The sequence below is a fragment of the Electrona antarctica genome (assembly GCF_951216825.1).
Source record: "Electrona antarctica genome assembly, chromosome: 21".
NCBI classification, from domain to species: domain Eukaryota; kingdom Metazoa; phylum Chordata; class Actinopteri; order Myctophiformes; family Myctophidae; genus Electrona; species Electrona antarctica.
The window spans coordinates 29,299,368-29,326,803 of NC_136802.1; the positions used below are offsets into that span (position 1 = coordinate 29,299,368).

The window sequence follows — 27,436 nt, forward strand, 5'->3', positions numbered from 1 at the left end:
GCCTGGGAATAAGGAGGCTGCAGGTTCAAGTCCTGGCTATGACATAGTGTCCCAAAATCATGAAAATATGACATACTATAGTATGCCATCCGAAACCATGAACTATAGTATGTTGTTATTTTATGATTTTCATCTCTTTTTCAAATTTTCAAATTTTTCCTTTTTTTGTTCAGAATAAAAAAATGGGAAAACTGGTCAAGGGACCTTAGTATAAGTATGTTTGTTCAATTTAATCCAGCAAAAAAGGGGGCACGGTGGCACAGTCGGTAGTGCTGTCGCCTCACAGCTAGAAGGTCCTGGGTTCGATTCCCGCTCGGGACGCTGGTTGCCTGTCCTCTCCTCCATGTCATCAGTGCCCATACCCAAGGTGGGGTTGGCGAAAGGGCCTTTCTGTGTGGAGTTTGCATGTTCTCCCGTGTCCCCTAGGGTAGGTACCCTCACAAAAACATGCAGTAATCCTGGTCTCTAAAACTACCTCCCCTTGGCCAGCCAGGGCGCCTAATGGAGTGGAAAGGAACTGGTCAGAATAACGTGTTCCTTCCACGCGCTACGTCCGGCCAGGGAAATTCCCCCCGTCATGTGAAAAGAAGCAGCTTGGACTCCTCATGCATTGAAGGAGGCATGAGGTCAGTCTGCTGCCCCCCCAGGTTGGCAGAGGAAGTGTAGCACCCAGGATTACATTAAATAATTGGCACTGGGTGAAAAAACTGCGTTGCAAAATCGTGGGATAAAAAGTATTATTGCCACTTTGCTTTCCACACTCACATCAAGTACACATAAAAGCTGTGTTGTAGTAACCAGCAGTTAGCTCAGTGTGATGAGAGGCTGTCCTTGGGAGCCACAGGTCCAGGTTCAAATCCCACATTACACTTTGCTTTGCACACTGATTTCCAGAAGGACAACTTTAAAGCAGCCCAGAAATTCACCATGATTGTGTGCCGTCTCAGTGTGTTAGAACGCTGCTACATGATCGGGAGATGGTGAGTTCAAACCCCACTCAAGTCTTTACTTTCAAGACCGATTTCAGAAGAATAAAATCAACAAAAAAGCAGTGTGAATTGTCTGGACCCAGTGGCTCAGTGTGTTAGGACACTGCTACATGATCGGGAGATGGGAGTTCAAACCCCACTCAAGTCTTTACTTTCATGACCGATTTCAGAAGAAGAAAACCAACAAAAAAGCAGTGTGAATTGTCTGGAACCAGTGGCTCAGTGTGTTAGGATGCTGCCACATGATCGGGAGATGGTGAGTTCAAACCCCACTCAAGTCTTTACTTTCAAGACCGATTTCAGAAGAAGAAAACAATAAGCGGTATGAGTTGTCTGGTACCAGATTTCTGTCCCAAAATGATACTGGAATACTCATTCACTGTTTATCACCAGCAGGCTTGATTGTTGTAATGCTCTCCTGTCTGGCTTACCCAAAAAAAACTTGCACTGCTGATTATTACCCGTTTCCTTTCTTGTCAGTTAAAATCATCATTCATCATCACTTCCATCTTGTCCATCACCTAACCCTAACCCTAACCCTAACCCCAACCCTAGTTTTCTGGTACCAGATTGGTTACCAGGTGGTACCAGAACAAAACAAACAAAAAAGCAATGTGCATTGTCTGGAACCAGTGGGACAGTGTGTTAGGACACCGCTACATGATCGGGAGATGGTGAGTTCAAACCCCACTCAAGTCTTTACTTTCAAGACCGATTTCAGAAGAATAAAACCAACAAAAAAGCAGTGTGAATTGTCTGGACCCAGTGGCTCAGTGTGTTAGGACACTGCTACATGATCGGGAGATGGTGAGTTCAAACCCCACTCAAGTCTTTACTTTCAAGACCGATTTCAGAAGAAGAAAACCAACAAAAAAGCAGTTTGAATTGTCTGGAACCAGTGGCTCAGTGTGTTAGGATGCTGCCACATGATCGGGAGATGGTGAGTTCAAACCCCACTCAAGTCTTTACTTTCAAGACCAAATTCAGAAGAAGAAAACAATAAGCGGTATGAGTTGTCTGGTACCAGATTTCTGTCCCAAAATGATACTGGAATACTCATTCACTGTTTATCACCAGCAGGCTTGATTATTGTAATGCTCTCCTGTCTGGCTTACCCAAAAAAAACTTGCACTGCTGTTACCCGTTTCCTTTCTTGTCAGTTAAAATCATCATTCATCATCACTTCCATCTTGTCCATCACCTAACCCTAACCCTAACCCTAACCCTAACCCCAACCCTAGTTGTCTGGTACCAGATTGGTTACCAGATGGTACCAGAACAAAACAAACAAAAAAGCAATGTGGATTGTCTGGAACCAGTGGGACAGTGTGTTAGGACACCGCTACATGATCGGGAGATGGTGAGTTCAAACCCCACTCAAGTCTTTACTTTCAAGACCGATTTCAGAAGAATAAAACCAACAAAAAAGCAGTGTGAATTGTCTGGACCCAGTGGCTCAGTGTGTTAGGACACTGCTACATGATCGGGAGATGGTGAGTTCAAACCCCACTCAAGTCTTTACTTTCAAGACCGATTTCAGAAGAAGAAAACCAACAAAAAAGCAGTTTGAATTGTCTTGAACCAGTGGCTCAGTGTGTTAGGATGCTGCCACATGATCGGGAGATGGTGAGTTCAAACCCCACTCAAGTCTTTACTTTCAAGACCGATTTCAGAAGAAGAAAACAATAAGCGGTATGAGTTGTCTGGTACCAGATTTCTGTCCCAAAATGATACTGGAATACTCATTCACTGTTTATCACCAGCAGGCTTGATTATTGTAATGCTCTCCTGTCTGGCTTACCCAAAAAAAACTTGCACTGCTGTTACCCGTTTCCTTTCTTGTCAGTTAAAATCATCATTCATCATCACTTCCATCTTGTCCATCACCTAACCCTAACCCTAACCCTAACCCCAACCCTAGTTGTCTGGTACCAGATTGGTTACCAGATGGTACCAGAACAAAACAAACAAAAAAGCAATGTGGATTGTCTGGAACCAGTGGGACAGTGTGTTAGGACACTGCTACATGATCGGGAGATGGTGAGTTCAAACCCCACTCAAGTCTTTACTTTCAAGACCGATTTCAGAAGAATAAAATCAACAAAAAAGCAGTGTGAATTGTCTGGACCCAGTGGCTCAGTGTGTTAGGACACTGCTACATGATCGGGAGATGGTGAGTTCAAACCCCACTCAAGTCTTTACTTTCAAGACCGATTTCAGAAGAAGAAAACCAACAAAAAAGCAGTTTGAATTGTCTTGAACCAGTGGCTCAGTGTGTTAGGATGCTGCCACATGATCGGGAGATGGTGAGTTCAAACCCCACTCAAGTCTTTACTTTCAAGACCGATTTCAGAAGAAGAAAACAATAAGCGGTATGAGTTGTCTGGTACCAGATTTCTGTCCCAAAATGATACTGGAATACTCATTCACTGTTTATCACCAGCAGGCTTGATTATTGTAATGCTCTCCTGTCTGGCTTACCCAAAAAAAACTTGCACTGCTGTTACCCGTTTCCTTTCTTGTCAGTTAAAATCATCATTCATCATCACTTCCATCTTGTCCATCACCTAACCCTAACCCTAACCCTAACCCTAACCCTAACCCCAACCCTAGTTGTCTGGTACCAGATTGGTTACCAGATGGTACCAGAACAAAACAAACAAAAAAGCAATGTGGATTGTCTGGAACCAGTGGGACAGTGTGTTAGGACGCTGCCACATGATCGGAAGATGGTGAGTTCAAACCCCACTCAAGTCTTTACTTTCAAGACCGATTTCAGGAGAAGAAAACAAACAAAAAAGCAGTGTTAATTGTCTGGACCCAGTGGGACAGTGTGTTAGGACGCTGCCACATGATCGTGAGATGGTGAATTCAAACCCCACTCAAGTCTTTACTTTCAAGACCGATTTCAGAAGAGAAAACAAACAAAAAAGCAGTGTGAATTGTCTGGACCCAGTGGGACAGTGTGTTAGGACGCTGCCACATTATCGGGAGATGGTGAGTTCAAACCCCACTCAAGTCTTTACTTTCAAAACCGATTTCAGGAGAAGAAAACAAACAAAAAAGCAGTGTGAATTGTCTGGACCCAGTGGGACAGTGTGTTAGGACGCTGCCGCATGATCGGGAGATGGTGATTTCAAACCCCACTCAAGTCTTTACTTTCAAGACCAATTTCAGGAGAAGAAAACAAACAAAAAAGCAGTGCGAACTGTCTGGACCCAGTGGGACAGTGTGTTAGGACGCTGCCACATGATCGGGAGATGGTGAGTTCAAACCCCACTCAAGTCTTTACTTTCAAGACAGATTTCAGGAGAAGAAAACAAACAAAAAAGCAGTGTGAATTGTCTGGACCCAGTGGGACAGTGTGTTAGGACGCTGCCACATGATCGGGAGATGGTGAGTTCAAACCCCACTCAAGTCTTTACTTTCAAGACCGATTTCAGAAGAAGAAAACCAACAAAAAAGCACTGTGAATTGTCTGGACCCAGTGGCTCAGTGTGTTAGGATGCTGCCACATGATCGGGAGATGGTGAGTTCAAACCCCACTCAAGTTCAAACCAAAAAATAAAGGTCCAGGGTGCAATCCCAACCCAGTCTTTACTGTGACACTTTGCTTTCCACACTGACATCAAGTAGCACAGAAAAGCTGTGTTGTAGTAACCAGCAGTTAGCTCAGTGTGATGAGAGGCTGTCCTTGGGAGCCACAGGTCCACGGTTCAAATCCCACATTAGTCATAACTTTGACACTTTGCTTTGCACACTGATTTCCAGAAGGACAACTTTAAAGCAGCCCAGAAATTCACCATGATTGTGTGCCGGTAAGTGGCCCAGCGGATAAGTCAGATGATATCCGTAGTATACCTAGTAGAAGTGTGCCGGTTCAAACCCGACATACTCCTAGTAGGCGGTGATGGTTCAAATCACCGACACCTAGAGTAGGAGTGGCCCAGTGGATAAATCAGATGATATCCGTAGAATACCTAGTAGAAGTATGCCGGCCGACATACTCCTAGTAGGATGGTGCTAGTTCAAATCACCAACACCTACAGTAGGTAGGAGTGTGTGCAGTTAAGTGTCCTGGTGGATTAATCAGATAATATCCATAGAATACCTAGTAGAAGTCTGCCAGTTCAAACACGACATAGGATGGTGCTGGTTCAAATCACCATCACCTAGAGTAGGTTGGACTGTGTGCCGTTAATTGGCCCGGTGGATAAATCAGATAATATCCGTAGAATACCTAGTGGGATGGTGCTGGTTCAAATCACCATCACCTAGAGTAGGTAGGACCGTGTGCCGTTAATTGGCCCGGTGGATAAATCAGATAATACCTAGTAGGATGGTGCTGGTTCAAATCACCATCACCTAGACTAGGTAGGGGGTCAGGTAAGAGTACGTAGGGGCAGAGTAGGTTGAGGTGTAGATAGGGGGAGAGTAGGTGAGGGTTGGTCAGTTAGGGGGAGGAGTAGGTGAGGGGGGTCAGGTAGGGGGAGATTAGGCGAGGGGGGGGGCAGGTGAGGTGGAGAGTAGGTGAGGTGGGGCCAGGCAGGGGGAGAGTAGGTGAGGGGGGCCAGGCAGGGGGAGAGTAGGAGAGGAGGGAGGCCAGGCAGGGGGAGAGTAGGCGAGGGGGGCCAGGCAGGGGGAGAGTAGGAGAGGAGGGAGGCCAGGCAGGGGGAGAGTAGGTGAGGGGGGAGGCCAGGCAGGGGGAGAGTAGGCGAGGGGGGAGGCCAGGCAGGGGGAGAGTAGGTGAGGGGGGAGGCCAGGCAGGGGGAGAGTAGGGGAGAGGGGGGCCAGGCAGGGGGAGAGTAGGAGAGGAGGGAGGCCAGGCAGGGGGAGAGTAGGAGAGGAGGGAGGCCAGGCAGGGGGAGAGTAGGCGAGGGGGGAGGCCAGGCAGGGGGAGAGTAGGCGAGGAGGGAGGCCAGGCAGGGGGAGAGTAGGATGAAAAAAGAAAGAAAGATTATTTTATTTTATTTTTTTATAAACATATATTTTTTTTTTCTAAATTAAATTTAGAAATTATTTAAAAAAAAATCGGCATACCCCCCCTGCCTGCTCTCTCACTGCCTGCCCACCATCTCCTACTCTCCCCCTGCCTGGCCCCCCTACTCTACTCTCCCCCTGCCTGGCCCTCCTCTCCTACTCTCCCCCTGCCTGGCCCCCCTCCTCTCCTACTCTCCCCCTGCCTGGCTTCCCCCCTCACCTACTCTCCCCCTGCCTGGCCCCCCTCCTCTCCTACTCTCCCCCTGCCTGGCCTCCCTCCTCTCCTACTCTCCCCCTGCCTGGCCCCCCTCTCCCCTACTCTCCCCCTGCCTGGCCTCCCTCCTCTCCTACTCTCCCCCTGCCTGGCCTCCCACCTCTCCTACTCTCCCCCTGCCTGGCCCCCCTCGCCTACTCTCCCCCTGCCTGGCCTCCCTCCTCTCCTACTCTCCCCCTGCCTGGCCCCCCTCACCTACTCTCCCCCTGCCTGGCCCCACCTCACCTACTCTCCACCTCACCTGCCCCCCCCCCCTCACCTACTCTCCCCCTGCCTGGCCCCACCTCACCTACTCTCCACCTCACCTGCCCCCCCCCCTCGCCTACTCTCCCCCTACCTGACCCCCCTCACCTACTCCTCCCCCTAACTGACCAACCCTCACCTACTCTCCCCCTATCTACACCTCAACCTACTCTGCCCCTACATACTCTTACCTGACCCCCTACCTAGTCTAGGTGATGGTGATTTGAACCAGCACCATCCTACTAGGTATTATCTGATTTATCCACCGGGCCAATTAACGGCACACGGTCCTACCTACTCTAGGTGATGGTGATTTGAACCAGCACCATCCCACTAGGTATTCTACGGATATTATCTGATTTATCCACCGGGCCAATTAACGGCACACAGTCCAACCTACTCTAGGTGATGGTGATTTGAACCAGCACCATCCTATGTCGTGTTTGAACTGGCAGACTTCTACTAGGTATTCTATGGATATTATCTGATTAATCCACCAGGACACTTAACTGCACACACTCCTACCTACTGTAGGTGTTGGTGATTTGAACTAGCACCATCCTACTAGGAGTATGTCGGCCGGCATACTTCTACTAGGTATTGATATCATCTGATTTATCCACTGGGCCACTCCTACTCTAGGTGTCGGTGATTTGAACCATCACCGCCTACTAGGAGTATGTCGGGTTTGAACCGGCACACTTCTACTAGGTATACTACGGATATCATCTGACTTATCCGCTGGGCCACTTACCGGCACACAATCATGGTGAATTTCTGGGCTGCTTTAAAGTTGTCCTTCTGGAAATCAGTGTGCAAAGCAAAGTGTCAAAGTTATGACAAATGTGGGATTTGAACACTGGACCTGTGGCTCCCAAGGACAGCCTCTCATCACACTGAGCTAACTGCTGGTTACTACAACACAGCTTTTCTGTGCTACTTGATGTCAGTGTGGAAAGCAAAGTGTCACAGTAAAGACTGGGGTGGGATTGCACCCTGGACCTTTAATTTTTGGTTTGAACTTGAGTGGGGTTTGAACTCACCATCTCCCGATCATGTGGCAGCTTCCTAACACACTGAGCCACTGGGTCCAGACAATTCAAAGTGCTTTTTTGTTGGTTTTCTTCTTCTGAAATCGGTCTTGAAAGTAAAGACTTGAGTGGGGTTTGAACTCACCATCTCCCGATCATGTGGCAGCGTCCTAACACACTGTCCCACTGGGTCCAGACAATTCACACTGCTTTTTTGTTTGTTTTCTTCTGCTGAAATTTGTCTTGAAAGTAAAGACTTGAGTGGGGTTTGAACTCACCATCTCCCGATCATGTGGCAGCGTCCTAACACACTGAGCCACTGGGTCCAGACAATTCATACTGCTTTTTTGTTGGTTTTCTTCTTCTGAAATCGGTCTTGAAAGTAAAGACTTGAGTGGGGTTTGAACTCACCATCTCACGATCATGTGTCCCACTGGGTCCAGACAATTCACACTGCTTTTTTGTTTGTTTTCTTCTCCTGAAATCGGTCTTGAAAGTAAAGACTTGAGTGGGGTTTGAACTCACCATCTCCCAATCATGTGGCAGCATCCTAACACACTGAGCCCAGACAATTCACACTGCTTTTTTTGTTGGTTTTCTTCTTCTGAAATCGGTCTTGAAAGTAAAGACTTGAGTGGGGTTTGAACTCACCATCTCCCGATCATGTGGCAGCGTTCTAACACACTGTCCCACTGGTTCCAGACAATCCACATTGCTTTTTTGTTTGTTTTGTTCTGGTACCATCTGGTAAGCAATCTGGTACCAGACAACTAGGGTTGGGGTTAGGGTTAGGGTTAGGGTTAGGATTAGGTGATGGACAAGATGGAAGTGATGATGAATGATGATTTTAACTGACAATAAAGGAAACGGGTAACAATCGGTAGTGCAAAAAACCCAAAGGCATAATCAGACTTAAGCCGCGTTAACACCAAGGAAGCTAGAAGCAGCTTCTTGCTTCGTGCTCCCATGTTATCTCTACCAGCTTTTTCGTTTTGAAGCTTGGAATGAACAGCTTTTTTTGCGTGCTTTTTTTCTCCTGAAAACTCAACTTTGACGCAGCTTTTAAAAGCTGGGTTTTGGCTTCGAGCTTCTAGACGAGAAAATACTATAATTGTCCATAGAAAATGACTGACTTACATGCACTCCCGATGGACAGGAAGAAAACACTTGGGTGATATCCCAACAGGAAGTCCCCTTAGTCCCTTTAGTCCCGCCTCCTACATGTGAAGAATAGTATGCTGTCTGAAACCAGGTATTCATTTTGCCAGCAAATCTCTGTTGAAGCCATTTGACTTGTAACAACCACAAGGGACACTCTGTCGCAGACAGGACTTGAACCTGTGGCCTCTTGATTCCCAGGCACACTCTGTAACCAGTGATCCACTGTACTTGCTGTAAACTAAAAGCCAAACAGATAATGATAATGATAGAAGAGCCAGAGGCTTGTTTCCATTGTGGTTCATAAACATTCAGACGTCTAGAAGATAAACAACAGCACAACAAACAATAGACAAATCTCCTGTTATTTTATTTTTTTGTATTTCATTTTTGTATAAATGTTCTTACTCAAAGGGAAAGGCAAACTGTGTTGTGGCAGGTAGCAAGTAGCTCAGTGACTTAGCACACTGGCTACATGATCTGGAGGTTGTGGGTTCAAAAACTTAAAAAAATAATACAAAAAAAGCCAACACAGGATTTTGCATAGGCATGATGTATGGAAAGTAGATCATTTATGGTCGTAGTTTTCCAGCATTCTGCACCGTATAGTAGTGTTGATAGTACGCAGCTTTGGTAGATCCGGAGTTTTGTTTTGGTGCGGTATTGATTCGATTTCCAGATTTGTTTAAGTCTTATTAAGGTAGTATGCGTTGTTGATCCTATCAAAATATAGAGCTACTTAACACTATTTTGAACACCCCCCACTAGATAGTGGCTTCATGAGCTTCATGCAGGGCTACTCATTAACCAGTGGGTGTCTTTCCTGACACCAGGATCTACCTTTCTCAATGGACTGCAGATCAGTATTTGTTGCATCAAACAAAGCAACTAGGCCATACGCATCTCCTGGATTAATTTCTGGTCTGAAATAGTTGACTGAGATTAAGAGATCCTGTCAGTTGGCCCGGACTGTTAGCTCAACCGTCTGGGCACCTAGGCTGCCAAGCCAGCCAGATGGCGTGCCGCAGGTTCGACTCCCGAGCCCGATGGCCTTTGCCCGTGGGTCACTCCCCATCTCTCTCCCCTTTCCTGTCCATCTACTGTTCACTGTCAATAAAAAGCCCCAAAAACAAATCTTAAAAAAATAGATCCTAAGAAAAATATCCTGTATTGCCAAAGCCACTTTCAACAGTGGCGGTTAGATGTTAGGCTCAAGTCTTGGACCTTGTATGTCATATTGAGCCACACTAGCATTTTTAATAATTCACTAGAGTTTCTGGAACTTTGCGGTGTGAGCAGGAATGATCTGAAATTACTATCAAATATTCTTTCTGAATACCAAATGTAGTGTGTGGAGAGCCAATCAGTGGAAGAAGCATGGATTCACACCCTTTTTGGGCCAAGGGTCAAATTCAAGCTTGTTTGCTCTGGAATGTCACTCAGGAACAACTACTGGTTTAGACAGCAATAAAGGTAGATTGGAACAAAATGTATTGCACACGATAAGTAGACAACAAACAATGCTTACTATAATTAGGAGCGGCAGTCGCTCTGGAGGTAGATTTGTCTTCTGAGAGGCATAATAAGGTTCTTGGTTCAATCCCTCCTCCTGGCTGCTGTCCTATCATTATACAATTCTTCAAATTTAAAAGCACTATATTTCTAAAACTATGAAACATTTCAAAGATTCATTTTCAGGCAAACATGTCCACAGTAATGAACATTTTAAGGTTTGAATGGGGTTTCTAGGTGTATGTAGGACTAGTAGCTTGCCAAAGTTTGTGCTATTGCCATTGGAAATGCATTGGGCGTTTAAGTTAAATAACTCAAAAACTACAAAACATTTCCAAGTAAAAAGTTCCAGCATGTGTGTCCACAGTAAGATGAATTGTACAGTAAAAAGTGTGAATGGAGTTTCTAGGTAAAAGTGATTTTTTTTTTTACGTGCCAAAATCTCCCATTGACCCCCATTCTACATTTCTCAAATTTAAAATCTAACTATAAATGCACCAAGTCTCTGTACGTACGTCTGTAATCCACGTAAATCGAGAACCGTTCGCCCCAACGACTTCAAATTCGACACATGCGTTCCACCCCACCACAGGGAGTGCAGTGCCCGGTGTCGAGTCGGTCGGAAGATGAACATAGGTTTGAATGGGGTTTCTAGGTGTAAGTATGTAGGACTAGTATAGCGTGCCAAAGTTTGTGCTATTGCCATTGACAATGCATTATGACTCAAACACTACAAAACATTTCCAAGTAAAAAGCTCCAGCTTGTGTGTCCACATATTTTCGCCTCCCTGACTTGTAATTCCTGCATACGCCACTGTCAGGTAGGGGGTGAGTAGGTCCGGAGCCGTTGGGGAGGGGGATAGCTGCTCAGGGTTAGGGGTCAGGTATAGGGGAGAGTATTATTATTCAAGTATTTTTATTGAAGTTTGAGACAGGACAAACAACAGATACATAACAATTACAAAACAGATACAGGACAAAACAACAACACCAGTACTCAACATTCATGTTTAAAATAAAAAAATCACACCCGTGTGAACTGAGTGGAACTGAGAGGTTGATGCTGAGTGGAAATCAGCATCAACCAATCAGCATCAACCATGCTCATTTTTTGAGCACAGACAGACAGACTAACAAAGCCAGTTGTAGGAGTGGTTTACACCACTCAAAAAATAGTCTGAAATACAATACAATACATTAATGAAATCAACTGTAACTGAAATAAAATACAAAAATAAATACAAAAAATCACACCCGTGTGAACTGAGTGGTGTAAGGTCTTATATAGACTGATCAGCTGTGGTCTGACGTAATGTCTGACGTAATGAAATCACACCCATGTGAACTGGGTGACCATAGCAACCATGCTCATTTTTTGGTACGAACAGACAGACAGACAAACTAACAAAGCCAGTTGTAGGAGTGGTTTACTCTGTCATGTTGTATACTAATCTGGGGGTCCCTTGCCATGAATATGTTTAAGAACCCCTGGTTCAAACCAAGCCCAAAAGACCCACAACAATTTATCTATAAAATCTATTATTTACAAGCAACTTTACAGAAAAAACAAGCCCAAAGTCGCTTATAATAAGCAGACATGGCAACACTGACTGAACGTTTACATGTCCCCATATGAACTGTATATCTACACATACTTCTAGGCTCAGAGTGAACCAATCAGCTTGGCTCGTTCAAAGCAGCTGCTTTCTAAGCTGCCTGTGGTTCCCTCCCTCTCATTCCTCCTGTCTGGATTATTATTATTTTTCTTAGAAAGTAGTCTCTCGAGACAGACTGTTGACTCGAGGGCGCTGTTTTACCTTTGTTTTGCAGATGGGTACCCCAGATTGCTTAGAAAGTGACATGGAAAAATGTGCAATTGCAATGCACACAAGATATCTGAAAATCGATTTGACAGATTGCCCTCAAACCTGCCGAGTGCATTTATACTCACCAGAGGATGCACCCTAAAAATGAAGAGTGACACCATGGCCTATCTCTAGCGCCACCCTCAGGCCACATTTGTCAAATAGTGATTTTGGTGACCCCTGGCCTAGGCTACAGTGTCCTCAGGTCACAATTTACACTTGCATGCAAATATCTTAGTGATTTGGGTGATTTGGAAAAAAAAACGGTCCACCCCGGTAACAAGATGTGCACATGCACACGCTCTACAGTGGGGGAAGTACAACAGACCAACATCACGTGCACCAATGCCCGCCCCACTCGATCATGATTGGAGGAAGGCCCCTCTCATCCTGATTGGATGAAGGCTTTGCCACCCAAAGCCCAAACCGAAACTAGGGTTTTTTGACCCCAGGGGCTCACATGGGGACAGGGAGGAACTCCTTATATGGTCAGCACACTTTATAGTAGGGAGGATTATCCAAAAAATAAGAAAAAATAAGTGATATTTGAATTAAGTGAAATCACTGAATATACCTTTAAAATGTTATGGGCAGATGAAATTTGTCTATCCAACAATTTGTCTCTTGTTTGTTTGTTATACACATGTAATGTATCCATCGTGTAGGCCTTCATGCAGAGCAGCAAATAACCTTGTCTTGCTTGTTAGTGACATACATGACTACTCCTGTGTATTCTGTGGTGACTGAGTAACTCAAAATGGACCTTTTCCCTTTGAACGTCAGGTCTGAAGCCAACGATCTGGCCCTTCGACTGGCTTGGCAGTACACAGGCCACAAAGACATCATCACACTTGACAAGTAAGCAATATTCCATGGGCATGTTTACTTGACTGGTTCCAGCTCTAAAAATGAGCAATGACAATGTGTCATTATTGTTGTGTATTATAATTATTAGTCATACTTTAACATGATACATTTAAACAAAGAACATTGCTATTTATGTGTCCATTTTACAACGCACTGATGATTGTGTTTATGTATCCAATACAGCGCTTTCCGCATTGGCAGCATATTGAACCATCACTATCACTGCTTGTGTTCCGTGTTGTCCATTGTCTGCGCTTTTTGGTTGTTTTCAGTGCATATCATGGCCACGTCTCGTCACTCATTGACATCAGCCCATATAAGTTCCACCAGCTGGCGGGTGGGGAGCAGAAGCAATCTGTTCATGTGGTGAGTGCATGCTACCTGTCTGAACCTCCTGCATTCTATCAAAACACCATGACTCAACTTGCTCCACTGGGTTTTGACAGGCTACCGTGGGTTCACTTTCGTGTATCTGTGTACACATTCCGTGCTGCTGGCAACGAAAGAGTGATGATGTGTGTGTGTGCATTTGTGTGTGCGTGTACATACGTCAGGCACAAGTTTCGTTAATATTAACCCTGGTGTCCTTATTTTGGCCATGTCATCATACTGTAGGTGAACATTTTCTAAAACGTCTAAAACTTTTAAAAACTTTTATCTACAAGCTCAAACGTGTCACTGTCACACAATGCAACACATTGTGATTGGCTTGTAGATTGGCTACTGTACGCTAGTCAACACACCATAAAAGTATAGTATAGGGCAGGGTTCCCCAATAGGCGGCCCGCGGGCCATTTTTTTTTCTTTTTAAGGGGGTCCCAGATATAAATGGCATTAAATGGGGGTTAGTAGCCTATGCATGTCAAACTGGGCATCCTTTTCAAATGGGGTCTTGCCCTGAAAATGAATTTTCAGGGAATTTTCAGGCATGAATTTTCCTCGACCTCGTGCGTGCGGACTCGGCCCCCAGCCTGGTACCCTAGTCAAAATATGGCCCTTGAGGAAAATTAATTGGGGAACCCTGGTATAGGGCTTGAGTGGTTAATTCCTCAACACATATTCGTCGTAATAATGCTACATCATGAATAATAATACATTAGAATTAGCGCTTTAGAGTTCTAGTTAAACAACATTGTGTGTGAATTAACACAGTTTACACAGCACAGGTCAAGTTCCTGTTCTGTTCTTGTTCAGATAAGATAAGGTCGGGGCCCTTGTGCTATTTTGTAATAGGTGTCTCACCGTGGGAGTGGAACATGCAGTAGTAAAGCTAACATAGTCGTCTGTACATTTAAAAGCAACAGAAGTTGACCCAAAGTGATTTCCAATCGATGACAAAAGCAATTGTACGACAAAAGCAAGACTAATGTCAAACACATACATTACAATATAATTATAAAATAAAAATAAAAACAGTAGACATTTTGAAAAGTAGAGAAAAACTGAACAACCTCATATTTAGCTAAAAGCAATATATAAAAGGTGCAGGTTTGATTGTACAGTGTGTACAATTGTAAATATTTCATTTATTCATAGGACTCAAGACCATGATCACATGGTATGGAGCACAGGTGAAAGGAGATTGGCCACACACTGGTTTCAGGAAAAATAATTTACTTTATTTTAGTTTAGCGACAACATTTTGATCTCAACGGATGGAGCACAAACAGAACATGACAAAACGATAACCCACAAATGATACTAAAAAGGCACCTTATTTACAAATATCTTATGGCGTATAAGGACAAAGTTAATTGAAACATGAATGGTTTAAACAATAATTTAGTAAAATGATGCATACAATACACTTATATTATACAGGGTAAACAAACATTTGGGCAGTTTACGTTTAAGTACACAATGTTTCAAAACGTCTGCATACTTTCGCCTGAAAACTCGAATCAAATTTAAAAAAAAAGAAAATCAGCTTACTGTGAACACACGGGCCTGAACTTTGTGTTTTGTGTTTAATCCAAGTCAGAAAGGCAGTGATCACGCCTTGTTCAGTAAAGAAGTTAGAAGTCATAGAATACAGAAAAGTATCATTAAAATAAGTATACAGACATGTACATCCTATATAATCCTGTCTGGTGTAGAACATTAAAGTGTAGCAAGGTCACCCTATAGTTGTGACATCAACACAAGCCACAGGTAACAGGTGTCACCGTCTGACAACAAATTATGCACAGAGCTGATAAGTATAGAGCTGGATGCACTGTCTTCATATGCCTGTATAATAGATCTAACAATATGAGTACCACAGACGAAAAACAGTCTAAGTCCAAATTTCAGACTGACCCCTCCACGAAAAGGCCTCGTTGTCCTGAACCCTTATCTATCATTTATATATTATGGATCAATAGTGTGGACTTAGACTGTTATTCGTCTGTGGTACTCATAACGTGACAGTTAAATGAAAATGTTAATGCCAAAACACAATAGGGCACAGCAGGGATTCGAACCCCATCCCAGTAAACCAGGAGCTCCATTTCTGCACCTTGGGTTTTGTTTTGGCACCGCAAACAACGTGAAAGCCCTAGCAGCCAAGAATTTAAAAAAAAGTTCTTACCTTGAAATGTCTTCTCTTCATGTTCTTCTGCAAATGATGGGCGTTGTCCACAAATGAGGAGAGACCAACAGCATGAGTAGCAGTACCACTGATTGACAGCAAAACAAATATTTAGTTTAGACAGTCTTTTGAAAGAAATGTCATTTAGTTTTAGTCACATTTTTGTAAACTGAAATTTAACATTTTAGTTGACTAAATCTACAGTTGATTTAGTTGACTAAAATGTATTTTGGTGGGCCTTGATGGCATCGTAATGGCTAATTTTAGATCTTGTTGCATGCTGAAAATCTACAAGCTCACAATGCGTCACAGACTTCTATTCCACTACAAGACGCCTGAGGGCGAGAAGCGACCTCATCCGCATGCACGTATTCGCCTAGGTGACAGCAGACTGCTGGGCGAGCGCTGGCCCTTTGGCATATGGCATGGGGGATCAACATATGGAATGATTTCTGGCCATATATGGAGCGTGTCTTGAGTGTACATGGTTTGATAAATGTTTAGGTGAAAAAGGACAATGCTTATTCTCATTACCGCCACCAGTGCCATTCAGCATCTTCCAATAGATCTTTGAGTTTTTAATATGAATCCTTTCCAGTATTTCCATCCAAATGCACTTATTAATGCAGCGCTTATCAGAGAACAATACGGTGTCGTTTAAAAAAAGAAATCGGATAATAAGCAAAAGATTTTGGTTTGGCCATTTTTGCAAACCTCCTTGATGTCCAGTGCAATACTGGACATCAACTTGAATTTGTTAAGTGTTTAAACATTGGCCAACAGGAAACACTGTAATCCGTTCATCGAGATGGTAGAATGAATGAGGAATTCCTCTGAAGTGCTCACTAGGGATACACTGTTACATATTTGGTTCTTGGGTCCTTCCCCTAGTCATTTCCTTTGACACGCGGGTGAAGTTTGATATGCCTGCTGGAGGAATACCCAGCTCTAATGTTACATGCAAAGTAGCTGATTCGGTCTGTTTCACACGGCTTGCATATTTTATTCATGGTCTTAAGACTTTTTAGGAATCCCTTTTTTGTTTTTGTTCTATTCATACCAGAGTTTACCGACCAAAAAGTTGACCAATGTATGGTCATAGAAAAGTTCTAGTTGAAATGACAAAAAAATAAGAAAAAAAAGAGAAACTTCAGCTGGCTTTGTATGGCCTAGTTAACTGCAGGTGGATATCAAACATCCTTTAGGCTCCATAATGTCACAAACATTCCCACAATATCAACTGCATTTTCTGAAGTGGCCACATAACTTTTTTGGAAGTTGTTTATGATAATGTCAAATGTTTTTAATTTTTTTCATTTCATATAATATCCAGCATTCTTTAATAAAATGTCAACTTCCTGTTGATTTGACCATTAGAAGATCCAGAGTTTTTCTTCCTAATACAAATAACTAAATCAACATCAATTTGACATTAAAAAGAACTGTACTGGGTTTTAGAATCTTGCTTTTTGTTTGTTTGTTTGTTTGTTTGCTAAAAGTGTGACTTTGAGAGCTGTTTCACTATGCCTGTACTGTAAGACAATGTGGAGACTATTTTTGGATTATTCATTCCAGTCCTTGATTCTAATTGAGTCCCATGGGAAAATACTTGATAAACACACCTAGGACCGCATGTGTAACTGACTGTGCCAAAATCTTTACAATATTTTTGTTTTTTCCATGGATGTACATTATACCAGTAAACCGATTTAGTTTTTCATCCTGTCACATCCTGTGCATACGAGTATTGTAAACAAGACTTTCACGCCATGATACTGATATACCGTATATGTGGTCCTAGGTGTGTGTTTATCGAGTATTTTATCACAGGTCAGAATTGAGTACTGGATTTGGAACCGATTTAGAATAAACAGTAAGTTGCGAGACAGGGGTATGCAACATGGGTTATAAGCTATAATTACCTGTGTTGAAGTAAATTCTTATGGTTTCTACAGTACATGTTCTTGTGTTGTCTTGTCTACATGTTATCTACAGCATACAGTACATACTGGGATTGAGGAATGCATACCAGCTGGTTGAGTTACCTGGGGGGCTCCCCCAGGTAACTCAAAGAGGCCCTATGTATCTAGTCAAAGTAAAGCAAGTGCTTAGAAGTGAACCATCCAGACTTCTCAGGTTGTGGGACAGAATCTGCTTTCTGAACCCAGAGTCAGAACTAAACATGGAGACTATTTTAGAGTTTCATGTCAAACAACAGAAGGCCTCACCCTGTTCCTTGTCAATCAAAGGTCAAACTAGTAGGTAAACCTCACTACCGCTCTCCTCTTCTTCCAACGTCCCAGGCTCCCAGCCCCGATGTCTATAGAGGCAAATACAGAGCAGACCACCCAACTTCCTGTTGATTTGACCATTAGAAGATCCAGAGTTTTTCTTCCTAATACAAATAACTAAATCAACATCAATTTGACATTAAAAAGAGCTGTACTGGGTTTTAGGGGTGGGACGATATGGGTACCTCACGATACGATATATATTGCGATATTAGGCCCTCGATAACGATAATATCACGATATTCAATATATTGCGATATTTGCGATATATCAATATATTGTATGAAATTTCATCAACGATATATCACGATATCTGCAACTACAAAATACTTCGAACTGAAAAAATGCTATTTTCATGCTTGGACACAAGGAGGGACTCACACATAGCTGTCTATAGTGGTTGCACCACTCAAACACTAAATTAATAGAGTTTGGAAAAACAAATAATAATAAAAAACGTTTTTTTTATATCGATATTTGAATAATCAATATTGATTATTTATCACGGGAGGACGTATCGATATATATCGCCATATCGATATTTCAGCACACCCCTACTGGGTTTTAGAATCTTGCTTTTTGTTTGTTTGTTTGCACGCTAAAAGTGTGACTTTGAGAGCTGTTTCACTATGCCTGTACTGTAAGACAATGTGGAGACTATTTTTGGATTATTCATTCCAGTCCTTGATTCTGATTGAGTCCCATGGGAAAATACTTGATAAACACACCTAGGGCCGCATGTGTAACTGACTGTGCCAAAATCTTTACAATATTGTTTTTTCCATGGATGTACATTATACCAGTAAACCGATTTAGTTTTTCATAGGCGCTCCTTTTCATCCTGTCACATCCTGTGCATACGAGTATTGTAAACAAGACTTTCACGCCATGATACTGACATACCGTATATGTGGTCCTATAGGTGTGTGTTTATCGAGTATTTTATCACAGGTCAGAATTGAGGACTGGATTTGGAACCGATTTAGAATAAACAGTAAGTTGCGAGACAGGGGTATGCAACATGCAACACGGGTTATAAGCTATAATTACCTGTGTTGAAGTGAATTCTTATGGTTTCTACAGTACATGTTCTTGTGTTGTCTTGTCTTGTCTACATGTTATCTACACAGCTTACAGTACATACGGTATGGGATTGAGGAATGCATACCAGCTGGTTGAGTTACCTGGGGGGCTCCCCCAGGTAACTCAAAGAGGCCCTATGTATCTAGTCAAAGTAAAGCAAGTGCTTAGAAGTGAACCATCCAGACTTCTCAGGTTGTGGGACAGAATCTGCTTTCTGAACCCAGAGTCAGAACTAAATGTGGAGACTATTTTAGAGTTTCATGTCAAACAACAGAAGGCCTCACACTGTTCCTTGTCAATCAAAGGTTTTTTTTATTGATTGAAATATGTATTAACAGTTTGCAGAATTACAGTACATTTCAAGCACAAACTCAATACAAAGGCTGTTAACTGTGAGTGGAAGACCCAATTAAGCATTACACTTGTTTACAATAGGGTCCACCATGTTCAATTCATCAAACTAGTAGGTAAACCTCACTACCGCTCTCCTCTTCTTCCATCATCCCAGGCTCCCAGCCCCGATGTCTATAGAGGCAAATACAGAGCAGACCACCCAGACCCTGCCACAGCATACGCTGGTGATGTCAAAGACATAATAACAAATGCCCACGATAAAGGACACAAGGTGAGGAGATGTTTTGAAAGAGTGCGGTGCTCACTACTAACCCCATTCTGTATTATCTATTTGCATGAGTATATGGCTGCATATAATGATAACAACACCATTACACTATCACCAGGATAACATTCAAAACTGTAATGCTTGAAACCCACAGGCGCTTTGTCGAAACGTGCGCACAATAAAGAGTGTGAGTGCATGCTTTTTTTGGTGCGTTCCCAGCGTAAGGGTCCATTTGTACAGCCCCCCACCCCCCCCACCCCCAATGAACCCTGAGGGTCCCTGTACCCCAATTTAAGAAACAGTGCTCTAACCCAGGGGTTCTCAACCTGGGGGGGGGGGGGGGGGGGGGCGCAAATGTATTTTGGGGGGTCCCCAGATTATTAAAAAAAAAAGTTTTGTTTTTTGTTTGCAACTGAATGGCTGGAAAATGGAAATAGTTTACATAGTACATGCATAAACTTTCCTTAATGATAACCTCTAACATCTGGTTTCAGTATTTATTTAAGGCAGGTGTGTCATCGCGCCACTCGGCGTGGGAACTCACTCAGCTTGTGCCTCACTTGAGCACGCCTCACAGGGCTCTGTGAGGCGTTTTGCTGACTCAGCTTGGTTTGAGGTTCAATAAAGGTTAGGTATGAACCTATTTAATCTATTTAAAACTTGCACAAGGCTATGTGCAAGCAAGCAGACGATTAATTGCGTCTGCTAAATGCCTAAATTGTAAATTGTAGGCTACTTGATAAAGAAATCTACTGTTAAGGTGGTCTACATATGGAAACGATATGCAGTGTATTTTTTTGTTCAGAAATGTCAATATTCAATTTATCTGGTTTGCACACTGTACGTACTGTACTGTACATTGCCAAAGTTTTCCTTTTTTGACCAAATTGTCAATATTACAAGCCCTGGCAAATCAAATCAAATCAAACCTAATCATTGGCATTTCTTACTCCCATTAAATACAGGCATCTACAGAACCATTTACGTTGGTGGTCCACAATTTGACAATTTCTCTTCTCTCTCCTCTGTCGCTTTTTCATCCACTTCTCAGGTTCAGGCCGAGGACTTGGGATGTTTAGGGCCAAATCCCAGGTCCCCTCACAGAGCACGAGAACAAGTGTTTAAGGCCCCCCCGCGTTGGCCGTTAATCCTCTGTCCCAAAGCACAACGCGAGGCAATGTCCCGGCCTCTCAGTGGCAAGAAGTGGATGTCAGCCACAGAATGACTTTAGCAGCTTCTAACGGATTTTTGTGCAGATGTACGTCGTTGGTAGGATGAAGACAAAATGGACAATTTGGCGTATGATGATGGGATTGTAACCCTTTAACCATTTCCGTTGCAATATGTAAAAGATAGTGTTAAGTGTCTTAACTTGTTCAAAGTATGCAGTTGATAATAGAGGGTATGCGCATGCTTAAAGTGAATGGCACATCGAGTGGCAAATCGAGTGGCAAAGCAACATGCAAAGTGACTTTAATATTGTTTAACGTTGTTTAATGCAAGAAGATTGGACTTTTCTGTTTGGATGCATGTATTTTTTGCATTCCTTTTTTTTATAATTTTTTATCCCATGATTTTGTAACCCATTTTTCACCCCTGTGTCAATTATCTAATGTGATCCTGGGCTCTCTACACACCCTCCGCCAACCTAGTCCCCATATATGGGGGACATGGGGAGAGCAACAGACTTGAACTCATGCTTCTTTCATGCCTGAGTGTCCAAGTTGCTCCTTTTACACCTGACAGGGGGGAGTTTCCCTGGCTGGACGTAGCGCGTGGAAGAAACACGTTATTCCATCCAGTTCCTTTCCCCTCCATCAGGCGCCCCGGCTGGCCAGGGGGAGGCAGTTTAGAGACCAGGATTACTGCATGTTTTTTGTGAGGGTACCTACCCTAGGGGACACGGGGAGAACATGCAAACTCCACACAGAAAGGCCCTTTCGCCAACCCCGCCGACTGGCTTGCTGTTGGGTCTGATACGATCTTCTCTTGTGCAGATTGCTGCTTTTATCGCTGAGTCGCTGCAGAGCTGTGGCGGTCAGATCATTCCCCCAGCGGGCTACTTCCAGAAAGTGGCAGAGTATGTACACCGGAGACTATAATTACACCTCCACGCTTCATGTGCCTTATTTCTGTTTTTAGTTACAACCGGAACCGTTAGGTTACTGGATTACATGGCTGAAATTAGGTTTTTTTTTCATGCTCATGCTGTGTAGGCTGTATGCTGTTTTCATGTCACGGTGACACTCATTGACGGGCTAAATTAGCCCGTTAGTGTGACCCTCATTAGAAAATATATGCCAAGGAAGCGAAGAAAAGATTTTTACGGCTCTGGCAGTGATTTATCGATTTTCATTTCAAGGACCCCCAGGTTTGACCTGAATTAGGCTACGGACCCCCATTTCTATCTCTGGGACCCCAATGTATATTGTAAAATCAAACTTAATTTAACTCTGAGAGTGTACAAATGGAACCAAATGGACATGTTAGGGTCCATTTGCTTCCATTTGTACACTGAGTTACAGACCCATAAGGGTTCCTGATTATCATTTAGCTGGGGACCCCCTGGAACTCTCGACAAGGACCCCACTTTGGGAACCACTGCTGTAGATTGTAAAACATGTGGGCAAACTAGATGGCCAGTTCCTTAGGATGTAAACACTACCGACTCAGTCCGATATAACTCACAAATGGATTGAGGACATAATAGCTTCAGAAGTACAAGTGTGAATATTACATTTGATCTTGCCGTTCAGGCTCTGCTATACAAATTACTCCCTAAGACAACAATTTAGGAGCAGGGAGATATACATATAACAAACCTCTGCCAGGGGAAAACGGAACCCTTAGGGAAAGCAGAGGCTCCTGGTTGTGCTGGGGCGGTGGTGGGAGCAATCAAAACGCATATAGCCTACACAACATTCAGTGTGGCACAGACAATGAATCAGGTGAGCTTAAATAGATCACCAACTGTTAGTAATTGTATGTGATTAGTAATTGTATGTGACATGCTTTAAACACGATGACGTCACATACAGTAATAAGTACATCGCCCACATAGTGTTGCACACAAGTGTTAATCTGTCAAATGTACCGGTATCAGCCTGAACTAGCTCACAGGCCTCATTTCGTAAAACCAACAATATAGGTTTGCTTGTTTCTTGTACATCACAGACACCCTTTGGCTGTGTGTGCGTGTGCGTGTGTGTGTGTCTATGTCTGTGGGGCTGCGTATGAGTGTGTACTCCTGTATACCACTGCCTTCTCCTGTCATTTCCACAGATGTGTGCGTCAGGCTGGGGGTATATTCATTGCAGATGAAGTCCAAGTGGGCTTTGGCCGTGTCGGCACTCACTTCTGGGCTTTCCAGCTGCAGGGTGAGGACTTTGTGCCCGACATCGTCACTATGGGTAAGCCAATTGGCAACGGGCACCCCATGTCCTGTGTGGTCACCACCAGAGAGGTGGCAGAGGCCTTCATGTCTTCTGGAATGGAATACTTCAATACGGTAAGAGTCTTTAAATATTCACTTGAAAGATCTTCTTACGGTCATGTTGAGGTTTATCAAACTAATTATTACTTTGCTGTTGTTGCATGGCCTTTCCAGGCCACGTGCCCTTGGGTTATCCAGTAGAGATTATATACAACATGCCATGCTACCCTTTGACAGCTGTAGGTAGAACTTTAACTCCGTAGCCTACACTGTACATGCCTCCTGGTGGAGATCTCTGCACACCTTTCTAGTGTGTTTTAGTCAATGTTTGTCTTGATGTTCTCAGCACCCTCTGGTGGACAGATTTCATAGATAAATGGTACATTTACCAGTATATAGCTTTACATAGATTGTGCATTACATTCACCCATTCAAACACCAATGGCGGAGGAAACCATGCAAGGCACCAACCTGCTCAATGGGAACAATTGGGGGTTCAGAGTCTTGCTCAAGGACACTTCGACACTAACTCTGGGCGAGCCCGGGATCGAACTGGGAACCTTACGGTTCTCCATCTTCGCAGCTTAACTAAAGAAACGGAAACACTATATTCAAACCGTTGGACTAACTGTTACAAATGCATTTGCATGATACACCACTAGTGAATATATACGTTACTGTATATAATATTACAGACACATTGCAAATTAAAATGTAGTGCTTACTGTAATCCCTTGGTGACCTCCCAGCAGATTTCTCATGTGGTGTGAATGCGAACCTAACCTGGGGTTGTACAATTTTGTCCTCCGCCGGCTTGGTTTTGGATTTCTCAGTTCGGCGGGAACCCGGTGTCCTGTGCCATCGGCCTGGCTGTCCTGGATGTGATCGAGAAAGAGGACCTCCAGGGGAATGCACTGCGCGTGGGGCTGTACCTGTACAACCTGCTGGAGCAGTTGAAGGAGAAGCATCCATTAGTAGGGGATATCAGGTAGAAAAACAGATAAGAGCAGGTGTACAGTACACGTTCGTGCCCACGCACACACGCACACGCACGCACACACAGTAAGGCAAAATAAGTATATTGGTAAAGCACATTTCAACAACAAGGCAATTCAAACTGCTTTATGCAAGCCATTAAGCATTAAGACAATAAGACATTAAGACACAAACACATTTGAATACAATTAAAAATCAGAAGTTGAAATATAACAGAAATATAAGACAATACAATGAAAGTGCAGAAGAGTTGATAAATAAAACTCAGGGAAAAGCAGCGCCAAACTTAATTTTGCCTATTTCAGTCAGATAACTCACGAATAGATTTAGCCAATATTTATTATAGAATGAGAATACAAGTGTGCATATAATATTTTATCTTGGCGTTCGGCTCTGCTACATTTTTCTCCCTGCTCAGCACAATTAAACACCATCATTAAACATTAAGAGCAGGGAGATAGATATACAATAACAACCCCCCCATGGGGAACAGAAATAACAGAGCCCACCGGTGGTGCTGGGCTGGCTGTGGGAGCAAACATCACATAACAACAACCAGGAACCATAAGCAGAAGGAAGGCAGGAAGAAGCATGCAGTCTAGTGAGCTTAAATACCCTGCCCAATTGGTCAGCTGACTGCCACATCAGCGAATGACATGTGGGTCTTGCACACACTGAATACACCCACATAGTAATGCAGCATATTAACCCCTTGAGTATATGTATGCACCCTTGAGCACAGCTTTAAACCCCTCGAGTAAATCTGACTGAACTAACTCTGCAAGCTACGAATCATATGTTTTGCGATACACAATACATTTTCAATCCAATTTTATTTCATTTTATTCCAAAAGAAGTGTAAGATTTGTGCGTGCGTGCCGTGCATGTGTGTGGGGTGACTAGGTCAAACTGATATGGTGTCATGTCTGACAGGGGTCGCGGCCTCTTTGTTGGGGTGGAGCTTGTGAAAGACCGAGTGAAACTCACTCCTGCTACAGCAGAGGCACAGGAGGTCATATACAAGTGAGTAAAAAAATGTACCACAACCAGTCTCAGACTTTCAACAGGTAGGACACTGGCTGTAGGGGACAAAACATGGCAACCATGCCTGGTGGCTCCTATATCGGCCCAACGGCCAAGGCGTCTAGAAGAGACTCTGTTGGTCTATGTGTCTGTGAATCTGTATGTGGCTAATCTTGCAAACCACCGGACAAAATTATTTGTAACGTATGTTTAATCTTTTAGAAATATTACATTTTTTTAAAAGCCTTGCCCAACATGGACGACTGATAGCAGATTGGCCACATGAAGATTAGAAGTCATATTGAAATGGCGCCTACTTTTACGTTTTTAATCACATTTTTGTCAGCCTTGACAGACATGTATACGAGTATAAAACAGCCTTTAGATGGCCATCTCTTGGACAGATTTTGAAATCAACAAATAACCCAGCTCAGAATTGGATCTGCTTTTGGGTACTCTGAGAAAGCATATTACATACCATTAGGGACTCCAAATCCCCCAGTACATAAAAGTAAAACTCTGTATGGGGTGGTGGAGGGTGAGCAGCAGTTGAAGTATATGGTGGACAACACAGTTTTAAAGGAGAAGCAGCTGCAAGCCGCAACATAGACATATAGACGCACGCAGTAGGCAGCAGCAGAAGGCAAGCAAGGAATGCCACTTTCCCATTTAAATAGGGTGCTCTATTATGAAGTGAGTATGCGATTGGTTGAGAATATAGAAGCATGGAGCGGAGAACGACCAATGGTCGACCAGCAGCAACTGCATTGAGTTCCCTAACAGGAGTTACTGAGTTATGTCTGTACCAAGTGCAACGCTAATTCAAGTATTTTTTTGCCGATTCTAGAAATGCCTTCTAAATTAGTTGTTCTCACACTTTCAAGATGTTTCAAAAATGTTCTAAAATAGCAGACGTACAAGCTTTCCTGTTTTTTTTAACGGGTTAACCTCCCGTCCCCCCAATTAAAATGTGCGTACTGCAGAATGAACTGATAGAATGAATATATTAACCACATGAACCCTACTGTCCGTGTTTTCGGGAAAACATACCGGTATATAGATCTGCAAGCTGTAGGCTATTTTCAGCAAAGAGATTTAGTGTATTGAGCCCTGGGGGACCCCAGTCAACTAAATAAGGTAAACTCTTTTTGTCCCCAGGCTTAAGGAACAACGTATCCTGCTTAGTGCCGACGGACCACATCGCAATGTCCTCAAGTTTAAGCCCCCAATGTGTTTCAGCATGGAGGATGCTGACTTGGCAGTGCACGAAATCGACCTCATCCTCACAGGTACTCTTCATATTCCTATGTGTTTGTGGGTTTGTGGTAGTGACTGGAAGGAGGCGTTTTGAAACAACATCCCTCTCTCAGGCTCATTCATTATTTAAAATGCTCAAGGTGTATCCTGATACGAACCTGTAGTGTGAGAGATTTCTTTAGCAGACATTAATGTATGCGTGTTTTGGATACAATGCGTCTGTCTGTCTTCCCATTATTCTAGACCTTGAGAACGCATTGGGCTTGCATCTGCCTAACCAAGTAAATACAGAGAATGGAGCAAGCAAGAGAAAGGTAAGCGGTGGCTCTGTTTGCGTCTGTCCCAAATGTCTAAAATAATCTGAATAGCTTGAGTTTCTCAAATCGTATTGCTCAAAACCAATGCCTTTATGTCTTTGTCCCAAGCTGACCTCTGAAGAAAATGGACATGATCGCACCAAGGGGCTGCTGCACAGCATTGAGAGCACTCAAAAAGGCCCTGAACAACAAAAGAAACGCCTTAGGACATAACACTTAAGCCTGCCGTCGAAATTTAACAAAATTCTTCTAAATCATGACAATTTTCTGAAAAACCTCATGTCTATTTATATCAATGGTGCTCAAGATTTGCAACACATTTTCACGATTTTTCAAAAATAGCAGAATTACAAGCTCGTAGCGCGGCACTCGGTGCCGTGCTATGAGCTTGTAGATCTGCTATTTTTGAATAGCTAAAGTATGATGTAATGCTTAAAACACTAAAAGGGGTTCCCGCCCAGAATGGGTTAATGAAGCGAGACCTCGTAGAAACCTAGAAACGTCCATTGCCATCTCTCATTTTAGTTGTTCTTGGTGTAGTACACCATCATGTTTTAAAAAACACAGGTTTGAAAATCCAAAATCATAGTGTCTAAAAAAAAAAGAACTGTAATCTATGCTTTTATATTTATTTTATTTTCATGCTTACGGTCAGCTGCAATGATAAATGACCAGCTTTCCCCACAATTTGCCTGATAGTGGGACAAGCTTAACTTCCCAAAAATTCTGTTAAAGTCCCTGCAATCTTGCATTGTTTCATCATTAAACACAAACAAACTGCTTCACAGTGATGCTGGTGTGGTGTAACTAAGATAGAAATCAATATTTTCATATATTCACAATTTGTACTTCCTTATTTTAATGCAGCGTGCTAAAACATACAGGCAAACATTTTTCTCTCCCTGGTGGGTATTATTACAAAAAGC

The 27,436-nt window shown here is 43.2% G+C and overlaps 1 protein-coding gene across 1 annotated transcript in view; it reads left to right on the forward strand.

Moving 5' to 3' along the window:
- etnppl (ethanolamine-phosphate phospho-lyase) overlaps positions 1 to 26,815 on the forward strand; it is a 79,657-nt gene extending 52,842 nt beyond the window's left edge. The window contains exons 4-13 of the mRNA XM_079490704.1: positions 12,836 to 12,910; positions 13,192 to 13,285; positions 19,371 to 19,487; positions 21,482 to 21,564; positions 22,767 to 22,992; positions 23,751 to 23,905; positions 24,847 to 24,936; positions 26,095 to 26,225; positions 26,437 to 26,507; positions 26,619 to 26,815. Of these exons, the coding sequence (XP_079346830.1) occupies positions 12,836 to 12,910; positions 13,192 to 13,285; positions 19,371 to 19,487; positions 21,482 to 21,564; positions 22,767 to 22,992; positions 23,751 to 23,905; positions 24,847 to 24,936; positions 26,095 to 26,225; positions 26,437 to 26,507; positions 26,619 to 26,723 (1,147 nt within the window). The 3' untranslated portion in view covers positions 26,724 to 26,815. The remainder of the gene's footprint in view (positions 1 to 12,835; positions 12,911 to 13,191; positions 13,286 to 19,370; positions 19,488 to 21,481; positions 21,565 to 22,766; positions 22,993 to 23,750; positions 23,906 to 24,846; positions 24,937 to 26,094; positions 26,226 to 26,436; positions 26,508 to 26,618) is intronic.
- Positions 26,816 to 27,436: the final 621 nt, after the last annotated feature.